Raw genomic sequence first — 22,040 nt, 5'->3', positions numbered from 1 at the left:
TATACCTAATATTTAACTTTAATATGCCGTAGATATATACGTCGCAAAATAAATAACAGATAAATATCAGAAAGCGCGCTCGCGAAAAATACTAAGTAAATACAACATACAATACTAAGCATTATGTATTTGTTGTAGATATTAAATTAATTGAACGTCTTTTCTTCTCACAAACACGCTCATGGGTTGGGACAAATTCTTCCATGAAAACGGAGACTTTATATACCTATCGTGCACAACGATAAATGCGCGAACTACAGGTATAGCGATGCGCGAATCGAGTGGTTCGACGCATTCTACACCCTTCTACGAGCGCTTTCGCCCTACAATCCCCCGCGGCGACGCTTTTTACGGTGACGGACGACTCCTGGAGGCGTGTCGACGTATATATGCGACGTAACCGACAAAGGGTGGGCTCGCGTGATCGAAGCTCGGGTAGAAGGACGCCCACGAAAGTCACGAGGTCGCGCAATCGCAAAGACACCCCCGTCGCCGTCGCCGATTTTCAGAGAAAGTCGTCATCGTCGAAATCAAGATTCGAGCATAATTCGTGAAAGGAAAATCGATGGCGTGTCGGCAATTGCGGAAAATCGATGACTGTATCGTTGGCGAAAACATTAAACTTGACAATAAGTTTTTAAATTCCCTTATTAATTACATATATACGGCACTTTGTACAATTATAAATATAAGCCTACTTTATATTCCATAATTATAAAGCTTTGTTAGTCCTATATAGAAATTATATTCCAAGTTTTTTACAGAAATTCGGAGAACTCCAGTCATAGATAAGACAGGAAAATCTTAAGCTTGAAGTTAGAACTTTACATATTTTGATACATGGAGTTGAAGATTTACTTTATCATTATTATAAAAAATCTAAAATTAAATAGAGTGTCATTTTCAGTCGGGCTGGATTTTGGTAGCCTAATAATAATATTTTTCAGATTTATTTATTTTTATAGTTTTTAATTTATTTCAATTTCACATAAAAGATTCACATAAAAGATTATAATTTTATACATTATTAATATAAAATAGAATGTAACTGGGAAAAATTATAAATCTTAAAAAGATCACTATTGTACAATTAATATTTTGTCTATAGAATTTTTAATATAATACGGAGTATAGAAAATTAGTATTTTTTTGTTTTATTTATGTACTTTATTCTAAATAATATCTATAATATCTATAAATATAAACTTTAGTCTCTGTTTTTTGCTTCTTTTTTAGGGAAAATAATTATATGTAAATACAAAATTTATAATCTTTTTTGGCATCTGCCGTGCGGAATTGAGAAGTTTAAAAATCAAAAGAATTCAAACTATATCAAAATCTATTCTATGTGACAGCTATAACGATTCAAATCTTCCTTACGAAATATTTAATACACCCTGTGATTTGTATATGTGCGGCATATATTTGGTGCATTCGCGTAGCACAATACTTTGATATACAAATCGGACAATTTCTGACGTTCATTTGCCGCGTGGCTTACTTTTGGCGGTACACCCTTTTGGGCGACGTAATGCCAACGACGCGTATGCATGACAGATTTTATGGGCATCAACCATGCGCATAGAAAACGCCGTGCCATCTGTTACCTCGTGGTCAGGTGGAAAATTTAACGATCGTCGCGATGCATTAGGGAAATATCGCACTTCGATCGATCAGGCCTTTATATGCGAGTTGCGAGTTTTGATGTATCTGCACCGCGTGAAATATGCCTGCGCGAACATGCGCCTCCGTTTCACGGCAAAAGCCGAGCCCGTAAAGACGATCGATTTAAATCACCGCTTCAAATGGATTTTCGAGAAAAATTGACCTAAATCACAGCTGAAATGCGAACAGATGGAATCTTCGACAAATAAGTAGAGTGATTAGCGACATGAATAAGTGATATGGATTTGTAGTTAAATGAACAGATTTTGCATCTTAATCACTCTGCTGTTATATTGTCAATTGTCATGCATATACGATAATGTATTAACAGTACATTAAATATAAAATGAATTAATATTGGCGACATTTCATACGAATCAATACACCTCTTTTATTCAGGCAATATCAAGATCAATCTTTTTTCTTTACGATATATTTCTACACTGTTGGGAAATTTTTGTAGTTTTGTCAAAAAAGACCCTTGTTAAAATTTTTGTGTAAAATAATCAACACATACATGTGTAAATTTAACTGCCTGCTATATATGTTAATTGAACTTAACAAATTTAAAATGTACAATTATTAAAATAATTTTAAAAAAGCGTATTTATTAAATGTGTTAAAATTTACAGAAAAAGAATGTTCATTTTACTCTATAACAAAAGTAGGAATAAAAATTTACAGAAAAAAGAGTGTAGATTGTAAGTTTCAACATAAAAGTTATGTTAATTATACATATAATTAACTCAAATTACGATCAGAATTACATTTCCTTTCTGTTGAAATATTTTAACATAGTATCGGTGTGTTACCATTTAATACATCCATATTATGTTAAATTAACACGAAAATTTTAGTGGATCGTTTGGGACATGTGATAATTTATGTTATATTTAATACAAATTTTCAAACAGTGTATTGTAAAATATGTTAAAATAGAAATTCCACAAGAATATAATTTCTTTATTATAACTTTCTTGCTTTTCGACGAGTTTTAAGCATGAGGTGAGTTAAACATTGGACACTAAGAATATAACGCAATTGTTAGTGCGTGAACAATTCGTAATTTATTTTAAATTATAGTAAAACATAAGGTTCAAAAGAAACGGACGTTTCGGCTCCGCTTTTGAGCCATCTTCAGTGCACAAACATTACATATTATACGTTAAAAACTTAATGAATACGTTCTCAATAAGGTCTATGCGCTGAGTTGCCTTATTGAGAACGTGATTATTCATTAAGTTTTTAACATATGTAACGTTTGTGCGCTGAAGATGGCTCAAAGCGGAGCCGAAACGTCCGTTTCTTTTACGAATTAAGCTTATCACGCACTAATAATTAACTCATTTTCATTAACGAGAATCTTGTAATTTTTAATTTTCTATTATAAGCATAAAGAATAACCGCTGGTGGAAAGTAAACCGCGGAGATCAAGGAACCATCCCATAATCACAGCTACAGCCTTCACGATCTAATGCGCGTTTATGTATACGCGTGCAATCGATCCGTATAGTATACGGTCGGACGTGCGCGCGGGCTTAGGGGAAAGGGTATAAAAAGGAAGAAACAGAAATGATGGGCGGGCGAGAAGAACAGAAGAAATATACGCGAATGATCCCAGGCAAGATTATAAAATGGCGTCCCTCATCCCCGTGACCGTTCTTAATTTCGCTCAGTTCCTTTTGTCCTCTCGCCTTCTTTCCCTCTCCGCCTCCTTTTTTTCTCCTCTCACTCCCCGGGCTCCTCGCTCGGAAACAGACGTTATCCTTCCTTATTCGGCGCGCTCCGCGCGTTGCTTACCGAATCGAGGCAGAATCAGCAGCTCAAAGGGACTCCCGAGGGATGACTCTCGAATTCTTTTGCGCAACAATTCCAATGAATACCGCCGCTGCGACGCATTAATAAGCCGCCGCGTTGAGTTATTAAACGTAGACAATATATTTTCGGGGATTTTTAATACCCGGCAAGATGAGGTTTCCTATCCTATTCCGCTCCTTTTTACGCTTCTTTCTCTACATTATAATAATCATGCTTTTACATAATTCTCCATCTACTTATTTTAATAAATAATGCCACAAATATCGAATATCGAGGTATCTCTTCCTCTAATAGAAGTATGAATGACATACTTCTATTTTTTTATAAACAACAAAATTATACATCCCTTATTTTATAGAGCTATATATTTTAATAACACAGTAAAAAACATTTTGTATTTGAGTATATAGATTTCTATTTGTATAGAAATTTTTGTGTTAAATTTTTAACATACCCTGGTTTTGTAACATATTGTCATTGTGTAATTTTGACTTTTCTGCGATGAGTTAATATTCAACATTTTTAAGAATTAAACTAACACAATTTTTATGAAAATGCACGAATTCTTGATGACATATTTTATGTTAAAATGAACAACTCAAGTTGCGTTACTTTCCTTTCTCTATGAGAGTTTCCATCTGTTAAATCGACATTTTCTTATGTTACATGTCGCTGTCTCCTATTTTTTGCAAGAAAAAGAAAAAAAAGAATAACATTTTATTTTAATTAAATTTAACATTATAGATATGTAAATTTAACATAAACTTTTCTTCCAGATAGCGTCTACGTGTTACAATTTTGTATTAATTTTTCACATATTACTTGTCGTGTTACTTATTTACATATATTTGCCTTCTGTTAAATTAACATAAAAATTAGAGTGTATAAATTGGGACATGTGAAATGTTAAATTTAACATAAAATTGCTTACTGAGAAAAATTGAATTTTTTTATAAAAATTAAGTATTATATTTCTAATGCACTGTCAATGAATAATGTTAAACGACGTTCTCCTTGAGTATCAGCATTGCTATAGTACATATCAATAAAAATATACTTCTATACATATCAATCTAAATGCTCGTTGTCAAAACTCAGTCGTACGATCAAACTTTCAACAACGCACGAATAAAAGACGGTAAACGCGGAAGATCGGATTACATTCGTCGGCGTCTTACTGCAGACACTCTCTCCGTCCGAATAAAGGTTTAATATATCGTCCACCATCAGCGAATTATCAGATGACGACGATAGTCGGCCCGCCTCGCTCTTCCAGATCCTCTCGTCCTCTCTCATCTTCCGCGCCACGTTGAGGACACCCCAACAGCAACCCCGGCAACGCGGTTCCCGGCAAAGTCGTACAGCGTTGGTGGCGTGCGCCATATTGGGGGGCGGTCGGGCGTCCCACCAATCGGCACCTACCAGACGCTGGCGTGGGTGCCGACCGCACCCAATAATCCAGGCACTCGCCCCACCAATCAGTCGCCACACCCACAAGTGTCACGTGCGCACAAGCAACATCGTCGCTGGCGAACTAGTCGTGCGCGTACCCTCGTCTTGTACTTGTCGTTGCGGGACGAGTGTGCTCTTTCTTTTACGCCGAGGTATTAATAGAAGTGTTGGTGCGCGATAAGATAAACTTGACGAATAGTCAGACTTGTTTGTTCGGATTATCGAAGCTTCGCTGCAAGCCTTCGTAATACGTCGATGTTATCCATAATTATGATCTAGATGAAGTTCTGACAAAAAGATACTCCGGTCGTGCATGTTGAAGAACTTGTCTCGTACAATTCCGTGAACTCCAAGTGTCTGATTAAAGAACGAACTGCACTCAAGATGAATTAAGTGCCAATGGCAAATTTAATAAGGAACTTATAGCAACAGCTTTTGGAAAACTAATAGAAAAAGCAAGAAAGTTTTAATGAAATATATGTCCTCTTTTTTTCCAAAAATTAATAACGAATTTGCTCGAAGAAAATTTTCGTTTGAAAGCTTGAAGTTATTCCACTTGACAGCCTTTAAGACAAGGACGTCTGGATTTTCCAAAGATATGTCATTCTTCCTTACTATCATGCCTTAGTAACCGTCAGGAAGATAGTGGGCATTCTTTTTCTTCCAACGCTTTCTTGATAAAGAGACTCGCGATCGCACGCACGAAATAAAAAAGAAAAGAAGAATCGATATGTTCTGATGTACGGAGCGTTGCATTCGCTGAAGTCGCGGGAGCACGGTAGATAATAGCGCGGCGAGTGTGATTGCATGCACGCGGAAAACGGTGGCAGTTATGACTAAGATGAGACTGGAGTTGTTGGGGTGCGATGCTCATCCTCTGGAAAGGATGTACCGTTCGCAACGGCACGACGTCCTAACACCGCAGAGTAGCCCGGAATCGCGGAGCGTTCGCCAGGAACAGCGCAGCAGCGCGGGCAGCGTTGGCTCTACGATATCGCAAGGCGATATATATCCGCTAGATCAGCCCACTTTCGAGCTCGATCATCTGCCTCTGCATATCCCAACGATCCTTCATTGTAAGTGTGTCGACGGATAGGCGATAGAAAGAGAGAGAGAGAGAGAGAGAGAGAGAGAGAGAGAGAGAGAGAGAGAGAGAGAGAGAACACCGAGAATAAAGCTATTGAGATTATCTAACATTCCTCGAATTCGAGCTCCTGCAAGCTTAATTTTGTCGAGGAAGGTGGAGCAAGAACAGCTTTAATCATGCCATTTTGTTAGCATACATAATACGCAGCAGCCTTCTCTATTGGGGGGATTAATATTGCGAAAAATATCCCGATTTAGAAGTCTTAATCTCTCATGTCCATTTCTATTAATGTAGATTAACTTCTAATTCTACTTAATAAATTCTAAAATTCGAAATTTACGAAAATTGGCTTTAAACAAATGATAGACATTACAGCTTCGCATTTAATTGTTAATACTTAGAATTCGTACTTTAATTTGAGATGTATTTCATTAAAGCAAATAATAAAGAAAAGAGGGAATTAATAAATTAGTTAAAACTTTATACTGTATATAGAGTAAAGAATTATTAATTATTATTTCGATATTTTAAAACTACTGAAACATTGATTTAATTTGATCATTTTCTAGAGCGTTGACATTATTGCAGATATTCATGTTATATTAGATACTATTTATTAATATCATATTCTTTAATAAAAATTTAAACTACAATAAACTGTATAAAAGTAACGACAATAAATTTAATGTATAAAACTATTTCTCTCATGTGTTTATACTTTTCATATTATACATCTATATATTATTATTAATTATATTATTATTATATTAACATACAAAATATGAAAAGTATAAATGTATATGAAAGTATAATATGAAAAATATATCTTTTTTGTATGCTGCTTATTACATCCGTTGCGTTGATATGTTGCAGCCACGATACCAAAATGCGGCGGATGTCAGGAAGTTATTTTGGATAAATACGTTCTAAGGGTCCTGGAGAGGTGTTGGCATGCAAGGTGTCTCACGTGTCGGGACTGCGGTGCCAGATTGACCGACAAATGTTTCGCGAGAAACGGCCACGTGTTCTGCAAAGATGACTTCTTCAAGTAAGCACCAATAATTGCTTTCACGACGTTATACTTGCATACGTGCAAATATTTTCTAAATATTATGTAGATCATGTAGATTTTTAATATATTTATAATATACATACAGAAATTATCTTTGTACATGAAGAGATTATTTATTACAGTTTATCTAAAATATTTGTTACTGGTCATTATTCTTATTAATTTTTATTTTTGGTCTTTATTGATTATATCTTTAAGAGACCATCTAATCTATATAAATTTACAAAAAAAATAATAGACAAATCTTTTCGGCGTTTTTCGCAATACTTTGTTCGACTTATCTATACTTATCGTGATAATAATGAACTATGATAAGGCAAAAAAATTATTATATTTTTGTAAAACATGTACATAGGATATTTCAATATCGATTCCGGAAGAATAGCATGTATTTCCTCGTTTATTTGTAAGATATATATGATATTACTCTGCTTCTTTTCTTTGAAAAGCTAAACCGATTTTCTCTCGTTCTATCCTTCATTCTTTATATCCTTGATTTTTTATTTGAAATATTAAACTACCACAGAATTATTTTTGTTTTAATTACACTTTAAAATTATAATAAAAATAAAGTAAAGAATATTTGCATAAATAATTATGTATAGTAAGCAGAAATTATTACTTGTAATGATTACTGCAAGCGCATATCGTTACTTGCATTCGCATCGATTGTCGGATTTGACGAATCGCGACAATGTTATGTCCATAGTTATATAGTTTTGTCATTGATGTGTGAATGTAATGTGAAAATATTGTATGTTGTTGGTGTGGCAGGCGTTTCGGGACGAAATGCGCGGGCTGCGGCCAAGGGTTGGCGCCTTCGCAGGTGGTACGAAGGGCGCAGGAGTTTGTCTACCACCTCACGTGTTTCTCGTGCGCTCTTTGCTCCCGGCAACTGGACACCGGCGATGAATTTTATCTCATGGAAGATAGAAAACTCGTCTGCAAGCCTGATTACGAACAGGCGAAGGCGAAAGGTAAGAAGTGATTTTTATAATATGTAACCTTTTAAATTGCCAAAATAGCATTCTCATAAGAAAGGATTCCTTTTCGAAGAATCTTCTATTCAGAATGTAATTTTTTACAGTAATTTTTTTTAGCATTAATTTAAAATTAAATAAATAGTTTCTACTTTCGACTTTTTATAATTTTCCTTGATGATAGAAAAGATGTAAACAAAAAATTGAAGCTAAAATAGTTAATAAATTATTGATTGATTAATTAAATAGAGATCTCCAAAATATGTATGATGATGCGTAATTTACGGAACTTTTAGAACTGGCAGATGGAGGAAGTATAGACGGTGATCAACCTAATAAGAGGCCGCGGACGACGATCACGGCGAAGCAGCTTGAAACTCTCAAGCTGGCGTACAACACCAGTCCGAAACCGGCGAGGCACGTGCGAGAACAGCTGTCTCAGGACACAGGTCTCGACATGCGCGTCGTTCAAGTCTGGTTCCAGAATAGGTAAGAAAAGTTGGATAGTTGAGCTTACAGGGCTTCCCATATTCTCTCTCTCTCTCTCCGAGCTCTTCACGTAGAGATACCTTATATTACAATTCGTCGAACTATGTGTATGTGCGCATTGTATTCGATATAACGTAGACGGGAATAATATTCGGAAGAAATAGAGTCCGATTAAATGTATTATCTAAAATTACACGTTGTATAAATGACAAGCAGTGTGAACGCGATTCATATACTAAATAAAGAAGTTAGATGAGAAAAGTTAATTTTGGATCTTGATGAAATCAAATTAAGAGAGAAGCATTGGCTTATCGTCAGGATTTCTTTTTTCTGCATTAACGTCTGACGTGGCCTTTGATATGGTTTCTGAAGCCGTTCATGAAAGCAATCGAGAGATTCAGAGATGTTGAGAGACATCACTCCGAATACATACATCTCTTCCGCAACACAATAAAACATGTTAGATAACTTAATTAACGACAGCAGAAATTAATTCCTATTATAAAAGTTAATTTCCGAATTAACTCTTGTTCGAAAATTATGCGTCATATACATAATTCGACACGAACTAAGTAGAGATGTCACTTAATTTGAATGGGAATTTAAATAAATCCCAGAAATATAAACTAAAGATTATGATAATGAAATTGATGTCTACGTTGTTAACTTTATTCTACGTACCCGAGATCATGATATCTGAAAGTACTGTACTTTGTAACGGTGGATGCACATTTTTCCCTCTTATCGCTCAAGTGGCACTACGTGATATTGTTACTAAAGTATAACGATTTGTCGCGAAAAATTGTTTTATCTGTATAAAAAGGAGAGTTCTAGTCGCTGACCTCCGTCGCTTATCAGATGCGAACGGTGTTAGAAAGCGCGCGCGCGCGCGCGCCCGTGAAAATAACGCCCAAGGATAAGTAAATAAGGCCTATCAATGACTGCAGATAAATATACTATATAACACACGTAAATTCATAAAACTACACACGTGTGGTGCAGAATTTTCCAGAAAACTTACACATCTATATATTCGACGTAATACGAGATTAATGTCGGACTGTCGCCGCGAGATAAGATACATTTGTTCATTATTCAGCGAAATGATAATGGAAAGTAGAAATTTGTACGAGATGTTATACAAGATATGAGTATTTATCATAAATAATCGAACACCTAGCACAACGAGTAAAATGTTTATCGTCCCAGAATTTATTCTTTTTCTTGATTTTATCGACGTTCAGTATCAACATCCATTGAACGCGTGATACTGAAAGCGATAAAATAGGAATTTCACCATTATTATATTTTGATATATCTAATAATTCTAAATTATATTTTCAATATTTGTATTAGCGTAGCATGATATCCATAGTGTATCAATAATCTTTAAATATTGTCTACAAAAAAATAATTAATGATTATAAGCGCAACGATATATCCCAAAATAAAGTTATAATTTCATAATCATAATTAAGGTTTTTAATATAAACCTATCTTTCGTCGAATCATTAGAAGCATTTAGAAACTGTTTTACTGGTAATTTTATTAATAATCTATTCTATTAAAATTAATGATCTTACCTTCGGAGGTGTCTAGAAACAAAACTTTATAATGTAGCTATTAGTGATTGTTATTAATTACTATCATTATGGTCTCTGTAGGAGGGCGAAAGAAAAGAGGCTGAAGAAAGATGCTGGTAGGACGAGGTGGTCTCAATATTTTCGCAGTATGAAAGGCGCCGGTGCGGGCGGTCACTCGCCTAGACACGATAAGCTTCTTGACAAAGACGAGCTGAAGGTAGACTTGGACTCCACCTTCGGTCATCACGGTGAGTTGCATTATTGCATTATCATTTTGTTGATACAAATATAAAGATGGCAATAAAAAGGCAAGAAAAGCTGAAAGATAGACTACGCAATTCTTGTATGTCGCAGTTCATTTCAACTATAAATACTAGTTTATAATGTATCGATTCCTTCAACGTTAAAATTAAACTTCTAAAGCAAATTAAAATTTTGATTAATAAAAGTATTTTTAGTTGAATACAAGTAGAATTTGTCTACTTCATTGTCTTTTTCAAAAATAAATTCTTATATAGTTCCAGCTAACTTCTGCAAGAAAATATATTATATCTTAATACTTATAATATTTAGTTATTAAGATAAAAAAAATTAAATATAAATTAAATACCAATTGGAAAAAGATAACGATAATAAGAAATATTTATCTTCAAATGTGACAGCGTGATATAAAAATATGCCTATATAACTGGTAGCTATCGTTCCTCCCTCAAATAATTATGTATCAAAGTTATTCATAATAATCGCGTCAGCCGCTTCCGAAATAATCTAGACGAGCGGTGTGTTATACGCGGTACTCGTTCGAGTAAGTGCAGGTAATAGCGAGCATAAATTCAAGGATGGCCCGCAATCTTCCTGAAATCTCGGACACGGTGAGCCGGCAGTTAGCCTCCGCGATCTCCTGAATATTTGAGGAGATCGTCCTCCCCTCGGATAGCATCTGGGTACTGGGAGACCCAGACACAATGGATGCTGCCAGTCGCTGGCTTGACTTTCGACTTCCAACTTACGGCGTTAGAATGATCGCTCGTTACAATAGCTCCCGACGCGTGACGGAAAGCACCACTTTAGCCATATCTATTTCTAATGTCCTGATTCGTATCATTATATCTAGTTTCGCAGGTCTTAGAACAATAGAATATTCCCAGTGAACATAATGTCCCAAATCGGGATATATGATGTCTTAAAGACATCATTAAGACGTCTTAATGACGTTATACATCCCGATTTGAGACCTGCGTATTGTCTGGGTTAGCTTAAATGAATATTTTCTCTTAACGAAGGGTTTATATAATACATTCTAATCTAATTGCGCTAGTCTGAGACTTAAGAAGAAAACGATTTGTTTTTGCAGACTTGAGTAATGACAGCTACGGAACAGTGGTGAACATGGGCCTGGACGGCGAGGGCGCGAGTCCAGGCGGCGGTGGCAACGGAGCCGGGGGTGGACCGCCCCGCGGGTACCTGGGTGCGACGACACCTCCGTATCTCTCAACGTCCAGATCACCGTCCTTACCACCCCAGTTCCCGTATCCGCCGGACGCTGGTCTCTCGGTGTACACCACTCTCGGTAGGCCTGACGCCAATTACCATACAATATACTCTTGAAAGACAATATACGCTTTTGACTCTCTTGACTATATCAGTTCTCTCTGTATCTTCAAGTCTTCCAATCTGTAACGTTCCTTAATCCTTTTAACTTTCTGAGTTCCTACAACTTCTTTTCGTTTCTTCAACCGTGTCGAGAGATCCCGACTCTTTTTAGTTCTCTTGGTTTTCCGAACAATCTGGATTCTCGCAAATCTGTCAATTTTCTCAGCCCTCAGCCTCCCATTTCGGACAAACAGCCTTGCTCGCTAGGTGATCAATACACTGTAGCTCGGTTTGAGATGAGAAGGAACTCTCGGGCGTTAAACTATTCTACTGCGAGAATCGGAACTTTACGACTGACGTAAACCGTATGATTCCAGGGGGACCAGGCGGCATGGTGCCAGGACCAGCGTCGGATCTGAGTAACGAGTCGAGCGGAGGCGGCGGTGGCGGCGGTGGCGGCGGCGGCGGCGGTGGTAGCGGCGGTGGCGGTGGTTACCCCGACTTCCCACCGTCGCCGGACTCCTGGCTCGGCGAACCGCCGCCCCCGCATGCTCACCATCATTCTCATTCCCATTCCCATTACGCCACATAACCCGCCAAAACCGCGCGTCGCCAAATACCGTATAGAATAACGTGCTGGCGGAGCGGGGCGTTCACCTGAGATCGTCGATGCCGGTCTCGTCGTCGTCGCCGTCGTCGTCTTCCCCGAAGACGTTTCTTCGAATAAAATAATAAATTTCGTAAATTTCAGAAAGCGCTCTCTAAACCTATTCGACAAGGCCTGATTTTATTTGACTGAAGACGTTCTAAAATTTTCTTTGTGTGCAAGATCTAAAAGCGAAAAACTAATTTTTATTTTTTATTAAGAATGTGAATTTCACATTTTCGTATATTTTCATGAAATATTTTGTATAAAATAATTATATTATGTATATATAATGTATATTATTATTTTTTATTCTCTATGAAAAAGTATATTAATTTACATATATCAAGATTTTTTCCTGTACTAAAAATTAAAAAGATTATTGTTATCTCTCTAAAACATATCGTTAATTATTGCATTGTGTAATTACGATTTTGTTCATGTGTATTTACAATATTTTTCACTTTATTTTAGAACAATGTGATTTATGTAGAATTTAGAACACACTCTAAATCATAATTATCTTAATGATTTATCAATATTTGAATTGATAATAGAAATCGCTTTCTTCGGTCTTAGATCTTTTATACTGTCACTCGATTGGCGGTAAGACAAGTTTGAATTAATTACTGTTCACTAAAAATCCGGAGACTACAGAAGCATTGCCAGAAAAATCTCGGAAAAAATCATTCTTGATAAGACGACGTGGTATCTTCAGCGACGACGGATTGCGCGACGCTTGCAAACGTCTCACATGGTCCAAGTCCACAAGTTATTCTACGTCGGTATTTTACACCGTCCCTCCTCACGATCTTTTGTCATCCGAGCGGTTGTATCGAAGCCTTCACGGCATACGTACGATTCGCATTCGATACTACGACTAATCTAAATATATTTATGTACAAGTTCCTCGTTTCTCGGAGTTTGATTGTCGAGTAATAATAGGAAGTAGTGTTAAACGTGCCCCGGACTGTTCGCGGATCCATTCGTCGTGATCTATATGATAGCCCGTTCGTTAATTTCTTTCAGTCGTAAGTTGAGAGCCCGAAAGACAATTTGCAGAATATGAGTGGAAATCAAGATTTTGTATCAGCATTTTGTTTCTAAGGTATTGAGGTATGACGGATACGGATATTTGATTACTATCTGAATGAATTCACATCATCACGACGAATGTGATCATCCGTATGGTCATACCATTGCCTCTAGGCCCGATTTTCATAGTGCTTACATATAAAATTCAAAATTTCGCAAATATTCAAGAGAATTAATATATAATAATCAAACTATTTTCTTGCACGAGTAGAAAAAGCCTATTCTTTATATCTTCCTTTAGAATGTGCTGAGATAAAGTACCTGTATAATCTCTAAATTTTTAACAAGATTATATCTTGTCGCTCTATTTTATCGTCAAATGGAAGAAGCAAGGAACGTTCTTCGATATCCGATCAACATAAAATAATTTATTTTGATTTAATTATTATTGTTCGAGCAATCTTCGATCGAAGACTTAAATTCTGAAAATCGGGCATCGGGCATGCGTTTTGACGATTTATCTTGCTTGCGTGTGACGCTAGAATCTTGAAATGTGTATTGTAAATAGTACGAATTAAACCTGTAGGAAAAGTTGATCCAATCCAGGATATCCGATTTTAGTTGTTACTTCTTAATTATTTGCATTATTGGCACATAAAAAAAAAGATATTGAATCATGTTAATTTAGTGAACAATAATATAATTACAGTTCGTGTGAATGAAATTTTTCCGAATTTAATATTATACATATATTGTACAGAAACAATAATACTTTTGTTCAGAATCGAATAATGTGGATTGAAAACTTTTCTTTGCTAGTTGAAATTGTGCGTAAGAAAGATTGACGTGCAAAAGTCTCAACGTGCACAGTGATGTTTACGTTAAACAATATTTGCAATTTAATTGACATACTTGCAAACGCTTTTTTTCAGACACGTATTGTCCGTATTACTCCATCGTGGACACGCTTTAATTATTATTATATCTGACACAAATTCGAAATCTGAAAAGCGAATGCAAAGTCAAACACAATCTTCGAGCAGAATTGCGCGATCTTGTACATTCTTATTGCTATTTTTGCGCGCCGATCTGTGTAATGATCAAAATTATAAATTTCGAACTGCACCTCGCTGCTGATTGACCACGAGGTCACGTAAGCCGTCGACTAATAATAACTTGTGACTCGTCATTGTGTATACAGAGGAGAAATTGGAAAATCGTTCTCTCGAGTCGTAAGTCGCAAAATATGTTGATAATCAAAACAGGAGAGAGATAAATTGAACGACTTGAATGTACGATAAATCTTAGGCAAAATGCATGCAATAGTAATACGAGTCTCGCTTGGATTAACAAGTTGATTGCTTTTGTATCTTTTTAACTGTCATCTTTAACATCTTCACAAGTTACAAGCACGATAAAACATCTCAGTTTACTATGTATTATCATAATTCTTCTAATATTTTTATAGATTATATTACCTCTACTAAGAATATTACAAAAATAAATTTCAGATTTTTACAGAGATTTTAAATAAACGTAATACACTGAGTATATTAAAAGAGACACGCTTAGTGGCACTTTGCAACATTAAATAATTTCGTAATATAGAACAGAATTTCGTAATAAAATGGAACAGTAATAAGTTGATTAATCCAAATATGGTCTCATATTATTATTAAATAGCATGCTGGCAAAACGAGCGGCAGCAGCGATAGAAGCGCAAAAACGTCACTGTAGAATTGTATATATCTCGGTATTGGCTCCCAGCTCTCTCCATCCCCCATCACGCCTCCTCTTGTCTTACATGCTCTCATATACATTCTACCAACGGGTGGGATTATCGCGAACGGAAGGAAAGACGGTAAGAAAGGTATATTAGACTTATAAGAAAGATTAATGTTGTACATACAGTATTTCTCTCCGCTCCTCGCCGGATGTGCGGTCGAAGGAATTCGCGTGTCTGGCGCAGTTCGTACACTTCACATCACTATGAGTTATTACGGATCTTTATATTATTATCTAGTCATGGAGTGATAATAAAAATTCTATCATAATCTTAATCTCGCTGTGCCACGGTCTTTCATTTTTATTCTCAAGTATTTATTCGCACGCGGCGAATAAACCGCCTCGAGAGACATAGGACATCGATGGCGAAAAGGAGAACAGAACAGAAATTCGAGACGCTAAACGTAATATAATTAACACGACGTACGTCAAGAACATGCATTTGTGATTAACACATAAACTCCTGCATATCAATGGCACTTTATTCATGGTGATTATGTACAAATGCTACATAACGATATATGAGATAATTATTAATTATATATACACACATATTGCGAATTTCTGTTATTCATAAAGCAAAATACGTCAACAAACGAAGACAGACTCTAATATCGGCATTCGCGCCGTATTCAGCATTTGAAGGTCTTTTCCACAGTGAAAAAAAGAAAATCTACAAAAATGTCAAAAATATCATCCGCGTATCCCGTATAAATATATACAAATCTCAATATACAAATCCATCTTAAGCTCTCGTTTCGTTTTTTTTTTTTATATTCTTTGAAAACAGTTTATTTCTGTGTTCGTATGAAAATATCTGTCACTTAGAAATCTTTTCCGTTTAAAAATTTTGTAACACGTAATTCCTAGTATTACAGTATTACTGAGTATTGCAATTTTTTGTACCGATATGTATCGTTAGTTCTCTCACCTCAAAAAAATGTGAGAAGAGATAAATGAGAAACGCAGATAAAACACGATACATTGAATGAACAATTAATCTATGAGAAACACAATTCAACGAGTAACAACTTTCCTATGTTCTACTTCCCTTTTTTCACACTTCGTGCATAATATTTTTTTAATCAGTCAGTCAGTCTGTAATCTCTGTTAGTTAGTTGTCCGAAGGTTCGTCGTATGTCCTCGTCTTTTTGAGGATACTTCTTGTGACCATAAGTTGCTTTATTATCGCCTTTTCAACATTTTTCTTGTTCTTGTTTGAGGCCGATAAGTGCTCAAACGTATCCTCCAATGCTTTCCGAGTTTTCATCAGTCTTCGCTTTAATGCTTCATTCTCCTGTTTCAAAGCTTCAACCTCTTCAAGACCTGTAAAAGATAATTACAAAATCACTTATCATTTTAAAGTAAATTAAAAAACAAGTATTATTAAATAAGACTAATTAACCTTAAATTAAGAGTTTTCAAAAATAAGAAATATAATAAGAGAGAAGAGATTAATAACAAGTTTTTTAAAGCATTTTGAAACGCACCTTCTATCGGTAATGGACTTTCACTGTTTGAATCTCTGTGATTACTACCGTCTTCGTCGCTCAATAAGTTAGTCATAGATTCTGTGATTTTTAATGTGTCTTTCAAAGGTCTCATTGTATTAACGGCAGCGTCGCTTTCTATCCCCAAATCTGGCGAACAACTGGATTTACTGCGTCCTCCAAGTGCAGAGTAATTCGTCAGTTGCCAAAATTGCGAGACCTGTAATAAATTGTAGAAATCACGATCACGGAAACTTAAATGTTTTAAACAAAGAAGTGCGCAATATAAAATTTATTATAAAATATGCTTAACTCATTATAATATAAACTGATCACAAATGCAATCACATAAATCTTTATGCTAAATTAATAAATGTAACAGCAATTTATTTTTAATGTGCAATATTTAAATTAAATAAAGTGTGCATGCTATTTAGCGTCACATGCAATTGTTAGAAAGTTTCTTGAAGTATCATGATATGTATCAATTATTATAATTCGCGACTTGCACTTGTCCATTTTTAATATAATACGATCTACAAATGAAGCTTAACAACAGACAGCTACATTCAACACTAGAAAATGAACTAACGTTATAAGGTTGATATTCCTGCAGAATATCGCAAGTTTGCTTGAGCGTGGCGTCCGTAGGTATCGACGATACGCCGCTCGAGCTCGCCGCCGAATCGCTAGCCTCGCACACCGCCATGTGTCTCCTAAATTCTTTATTCGCCGTTTCGAGTTCTTGCACTCTTGCTCTATGCGATTCGTTGATCTGATTGAGATCGCATATCTATGCGACGACGTTACATCACATATTAGTAATGGCACACACCGGGAAACACTTTCATGAACTAATGCAGATTCGCTTACCTCTTTGCTGAATTTATCGTGCAGCGAACGAACAGTCACGTCATATCGATTTTCCATTTTCCTTATATCTTGCTCAAGTCTTAACTTGTCGTTCGTCAACTTGGTATTCTCCACGAGTATTTGACTATGCGAAAGAGTGAGATGGTCCAGTTCTTTTCTAAGAGTGGATATGGTTGTCTTGGCGGTTTCCGTTTCATCCTCTAGCTGTTTAATTCTCGCTCGCAACTGAAATGGATCAGATAATTAAAGTTTTGTAACCATTTTCATAACCAGTGTAAACAAGCAGTACGCACTCACCGATTCGTTCTCTTTATTGAGTATCAAAAGAGTTTCCGTAGTCTTTCTATCGGTGTTTTCCTTGTACTGCAAAAATTCAGCTTTCTGTTTGGTAATTTCGCTCGCCATTTGTTCGACATCGTTGATCTTTTTCTCCAATTGCATCTTGCGAACGCTATTCTGCTTGTTCTCCTTTCTCAACGTATGGAACTCGTGTATCCTCTTCTCCAAAGAAACTTGTAACTTTTCACAAAACCTTTGCGATTTCTCCAACTTCGTGATAAATGGCGTTAATTTTTCATCGATTACCTATAAAATTCAGCTTTTGTAAATTGAATCATTTATAAATTCCTAAATTAATGGGATGTTTATATCACAAATTAATTCAATTTTTAATTAAAAGTTTATAATTTAGCTTTAAAAATTAGTTTTAAAATAATATTTATTTAACGTGTTAATAAGCATGGGTAATTATTGACCTAAAAATATACAAATACACTTACACAATCGAAAGAAGCTTTTGTGATCAAGTCATTCCTTAGAGCGCTAAGTTCAGAATACAACATGTTATTCGTTTCCTTCAGCTCCTGTATCTGGTGGCTCGCGTCCAGATCAAGGTCGTTCTGATAGGTCTTATGATAAGGCACATAATCCGCGGAGTCCTCGGAGTCGCTGCGGGTCTTGGTGTACTTCGTGAATCTGGGACGGCACAGGTTCTTGTATTGCTTTTCCTGCAGACCGATTCTGGCCATGGAGACGGTCCGATCGGGTTCCGAGAACGTTTCTGAATCCGACTGCGACGCCTGATTTTTCGACGTCTCCACGACGTTGTCGGACCGACTCCTTTTCACGGAACCATCGATCCTATCGTTCACGATCGCACCACCGTCTTCCACGCTCATACCTTCAAGAGCGCGCACAAAATCATCCGACAGTATTTTGGAGCTGAGCAGAACATCGAGCACGATTTTCTTGTGCTCGGTACCAATAGTGTCCGCACGATCGGTATTCTTGAGCATCTCCTTCATGAACTTCACCAGGTCCTTCAGATGCGTGCGCAGTAGCTCGCAGTACTTCTTCGCCCGTTCCGTCTCGTTGCCACAACCATCGATTTCCGCGGCGATGTCGGGCTTCGACACGAGCTTCAGCCACTTGAGATAATCCACTTCTTTTTCGAGATCATTTCGCTGACTCGTCAGCCTCTGAACGCTCTCGCTTAAAGTCTTCACGTCCACCGTTTCGTCCCCGTTAATGTAATCGAGTTGAACAATGTCATTCGTGAAATTTACTTTAACACCGATTTCATTCAACTCGTGAATCAGATTTGTTAACTGCAAGCTGCTATCAACTTCCTGGACAATCTCGGGCTTATTACGGTTCCTGTCATGACTACACGATGCTGTCATATGATTGTGCAGCTTGGCGATCTCCTTGTTCTTGCTCCAGAGTTCTGTGTTAATCAACATCTGCAGATTCTGAGTCGTCGCATGCAATTCCTTCGTCAACTGTTCAATCTTGCGATTCTTCTCCTCGACCTCGACATTTCGCTGATTCAACTGCTCGAGCAGATCTTCCCTTCGCAGAGTATCGTCACGATAATTGGTGGTGGTAACTGCATCCACACCGTTCATCTCGTCGACATGCCTGAGGTTATCGAGTTGAGCAGTTTTGTTTTTCAAATCTTCTGTAACAATCTGCTTCTCCATCTCCAGGACCTTAATCTTTTGCTCCTTATTGAGAAGACGAACTTGGAATTCCTATAAAATGAAAAAGAAATAAGTTTATTTCATCTGTACCAAAATAAATTATAATTTTATATTTTTTAAATTGTTTTATTTTAAAAAACAAATATACAAATAAAAATATAGTAATGTAATAAATTAAAAATTAATTAAAAATTGTACTGTCATGTCTGTTGCATAGATATCAATTAAAATTAGTATATCATGTGTAAATTATGTATTCTTTTGTAATTTATTTGAATAAACAATATAAGATGTTACAACAATAACAAAAAAATTTAAGTATATCATTACAGTTACTACAAATATACTATATAAATTTATATATTGCTTTTTAAATTTAACATTTAGCGCTTCGTCTTTAAATCAATATTCTATTTAACGTTATTATTATTTAAAATAAAATATAATATATTTCCTGTTGAACTCTTCTATTTTATATTTGCATAATTATGCAATAAATTACTAGTTATATAAACACCAAAGAGAAATATAAAAGATAATGAACACAATATAATTAATAAGCATAAAATTTAATTAAAAAGCCGATAATATAATGTCATTCACTTATTTATGAGATTAGTTATTATTTTATTATTATATGTACATACAAATATATCGTAACTGCAAATTATAATTAATAAAATTGCAATAAATAAGAAATTATATTTGCATTATGACATACGTTAAATTCGACTTGCGTCCGTTTTTCCAAGAGATTCTTTTCAGCTTTTATTGTCTCGATTTGGTCTCGCAGGTCGCTAATCTTGCTTTCCATTTCTTCGAAACGTTGCTGCAAGCATAAAGTGTTGTTCCATATCAATAAAACTCAAAACGTTAGGTTCACTGGAAAACTGCTTTATTCAAATATATATAATTTTGATTACAATTAAATATAAAATTCATGTGTATAATGTAAGAACCAAGCTTTCGAGAAGTGATGAGAAAAAAATGCAAAGACATTACATGCAAGTTATACATTCTTATGCAGGAGAACAGTTACAATAATTTAACTTTTCGTTTTCTTAGACCAACATCGCGGCGGTACGAGTGTGACAATCGCCGGTGCCTAAAAGGGAAACACATTTCTTATAATTTCTCCTGTTTCTTTACTAAATAAATATGCCATTCTGAGACTTATCTAGTAAAAGAAACTTCAAAAATAATTGCTTCTACTGTACAAGAATATAATAACAAATTTTCTCGTCTTTAATAATTTGCGAATAAAATAACTTAAAAAAATATGATTTAGCTTATTAAAGCAATATAGTCTTCCATCAATAAAAACATTTGTCATGTAAGTTGTCATAAATCATCACTTGTTTTGTGTTAATTTTACAATCGTACTTAAATAACTCTTACAATTGTAAATTAAAATTGTAACTATTTTAGTAAAAAAGATAAACTCATATCAGAGTTATTTGATTTCGTTTACGTGAATAAAAATGTATTATATGGGACATGCATGTTTTAATAAGCTATGAATATATGTATAAAATTAAATGTTTGAACAGAATGCTCTTTAAATCATAGATTACTTAATAAATTTAGAAAATCTGTTTCTTTTTAACTCGAGATTATTAATCTTCTTCATTTTCAACATCAAATATCTATTTTGTCTATTTTCCATCATCAATATTACACATTTTAAAAATTTCTATATTCATATAAACTTAAAAATGCTGATATTAACAATAAGACTAATCAAATTATAGAACACGAATAATGTAAAATTGTATATTATAAAATGTATGTTAATTAATTTCTTAAGATTTTTAATCCATCAAAAGTATTTAATAAAAAATATTTATCTAAATAACTCAATAAAAATTATTGACTTTATTAACTTTTTAATTTAAATCATTTTCAGATTATTCTGTAATATGTACGGCTGAAAGAGCACGCTGCAAAGCAGAGAGGAAATCTATAAAGCCTGGCTAAGCACGACAAGTATCCTTTGAAGAAGATACTGAAAAAGACAGCACTCACAACAACAACAACACTTGACACTATACCTACCTCCATTCGCACTGAGGCGCACAGACAAGAGAACATATTTAATTGTCGTTGAACTTTTAACTCAACCGGAAAGCAGCAACGAAAACAGCGATTGATCAATCAACTCGCGAATAGATACTCTACGTCAGTGCTAGTGCGATCAGCACTGGTGAATATCCGTTAGCGTAAAAACTATGCCAATATAAGTTACCTATGCATCTGGTTCTAATTATTAGCTAATTTTGAATCGCTACAGTTTCCATGAAGCGCAATTATACAAACAAAATTTCTTCACTCTTCTATTTAAATTGTTTTTAATATATAATTTGTTTATTTTTCACAAATTCTTTGGCTATCTCTTTGTGCTCCCTTAACTTATTCGACGTGTAGAGCAAAGTAACAACTTCCTCCCGCTATGCTACGTTAAGAGTTAGCAATCGCGCGCTATTTTCGGAG

General features: G+C 35.4%; 2 protein-coding genes across 7 annotated transcripts in view; one reads left to right on the top strand and one right to left on the bottom strand.

Annotated features, from left to right (window-relative positions):
• The first annotated feature begins 4,903 nt into the window (after positions 1-4,903).
• Positions 4,904-12,607, top strand: LOC112454622 (LIM/homeobox protein Lhx3). Of its 2 annotated transcripts, none has more exons than XM_025016120.1 (7): positions 4,904-6,011; positions 6,896-7,070; positions 7,869-8,071; positions 8,371-8,563; positions 10,228-10,394; positions 11,501-11,716; positions 12,117-12,607. In XM_025016120.1, the coding sequence occupies exons 1-7, from the start codon at positions 5,768-5,770 to the stop codon at positions 12,329-12,331; spliced, it is 1,413 nt and encodes a 470-aa protein (XP_024871888.1). In that variant the 5' UTR covers positions 4,904-5,767; the 3' UTR covers positions 12,332-12,607. The 2 variants fall into 2 exon arrangements, with proteins under 2 accessions (XP_024871888.1, XP_024871886.1); XM_025016118.1 differs by having other exon boundaries at positions 7,860-8,071.
• A 3,058-nt stretch (positions 12,608-15,665) lies between these two features.
• Positions 15,666-22,040, bottom strand: part of LOC112454623 (centrosomin) — a 32,457-nt gene continuing 26,082 nt past the window's right edge. For 4 of the 5 annotated variants that reach the window (XM_025016122.1, XM_025016121.1, XM_025016125.1 and 1 more), the window contains 7 exons: positions 20,272-20,379; positions 18,348-19,601; positions 17,866-18,153; positions 17,569-17,793; positions 17,288-17,488; positions 16,696-16,915; positions 15,666-16,531 (listed from right to left, as the gene is read on the bottom strand). In XM_025016122.1, the coding sequence (XP_024871890.1) occupies positions 16,320-16,531; positions 16,696-16,915; positions 17,288-17,488; positions 17,569-17,793; positions 17,866-18,153; positions 18,348-19,601; positions 20,272-20,379 (2,508 nt within the window). In that variant the 3' untranslated portion in view covers positions 15,666-16,319. The remainder of the gene's footprint in view (positions 16,532-16,695; positions 16,916-17,287; positions 17,489-17,568; positions 17,794-17,865; positions 18,154-18,347; positions 19,602-20,271; positions 20,380-22,040) is intronic. The other variant, XM_025016124.1, reaches the window with a different exon arrangement.

The sequence above is a fragment of the Temnothorax curvispinosus genome, unplaced genomic scaffold, assembly GCF_003070985.1.
Source record: "Temnothorax curvispinosus isolate PA1 unplaced genomic scaffold, ASM307098v1 QBEX01005182.1, whole genome shotgun sequence".
In the NCBI taxonomy this organism is placed as follows: Eukaryota; Metazoa; Arthropoda; class Insecta; order Hymenoptera; family Formicidae; genus Temnothorax; species Temnothorax curvispinosus.
This window is presented reverse-complemented; position numbering and strand designations above follow the sequence as displayed.

Excerpts from the sequence above, each read along its gene's own strand:
- LOC112454622 (XM_025016118.1), top strand. The coding sequence starts at position 5,768 with ATGACTAAGATGAGACTGGAGTTGTTGGGGTGCGATGCTCATCCTCTG. Across the intron at positions 7,071-7,859 it reads TGCAAAGATGACTTCTTCAA|GTGTGGCAGGCGTTTCGGGA; the intron begins GTAAGCACCAAT and ends TGTATGTTGTTG. Across the intron at positions 8,564-10,227 it reads CAAGTCTGGTTCCAGAATAG|GAGGGCGAAAGAAAAGAGGC; the intron begins GTAAGAAAAGTT and ends TGGTCTCTGTAG.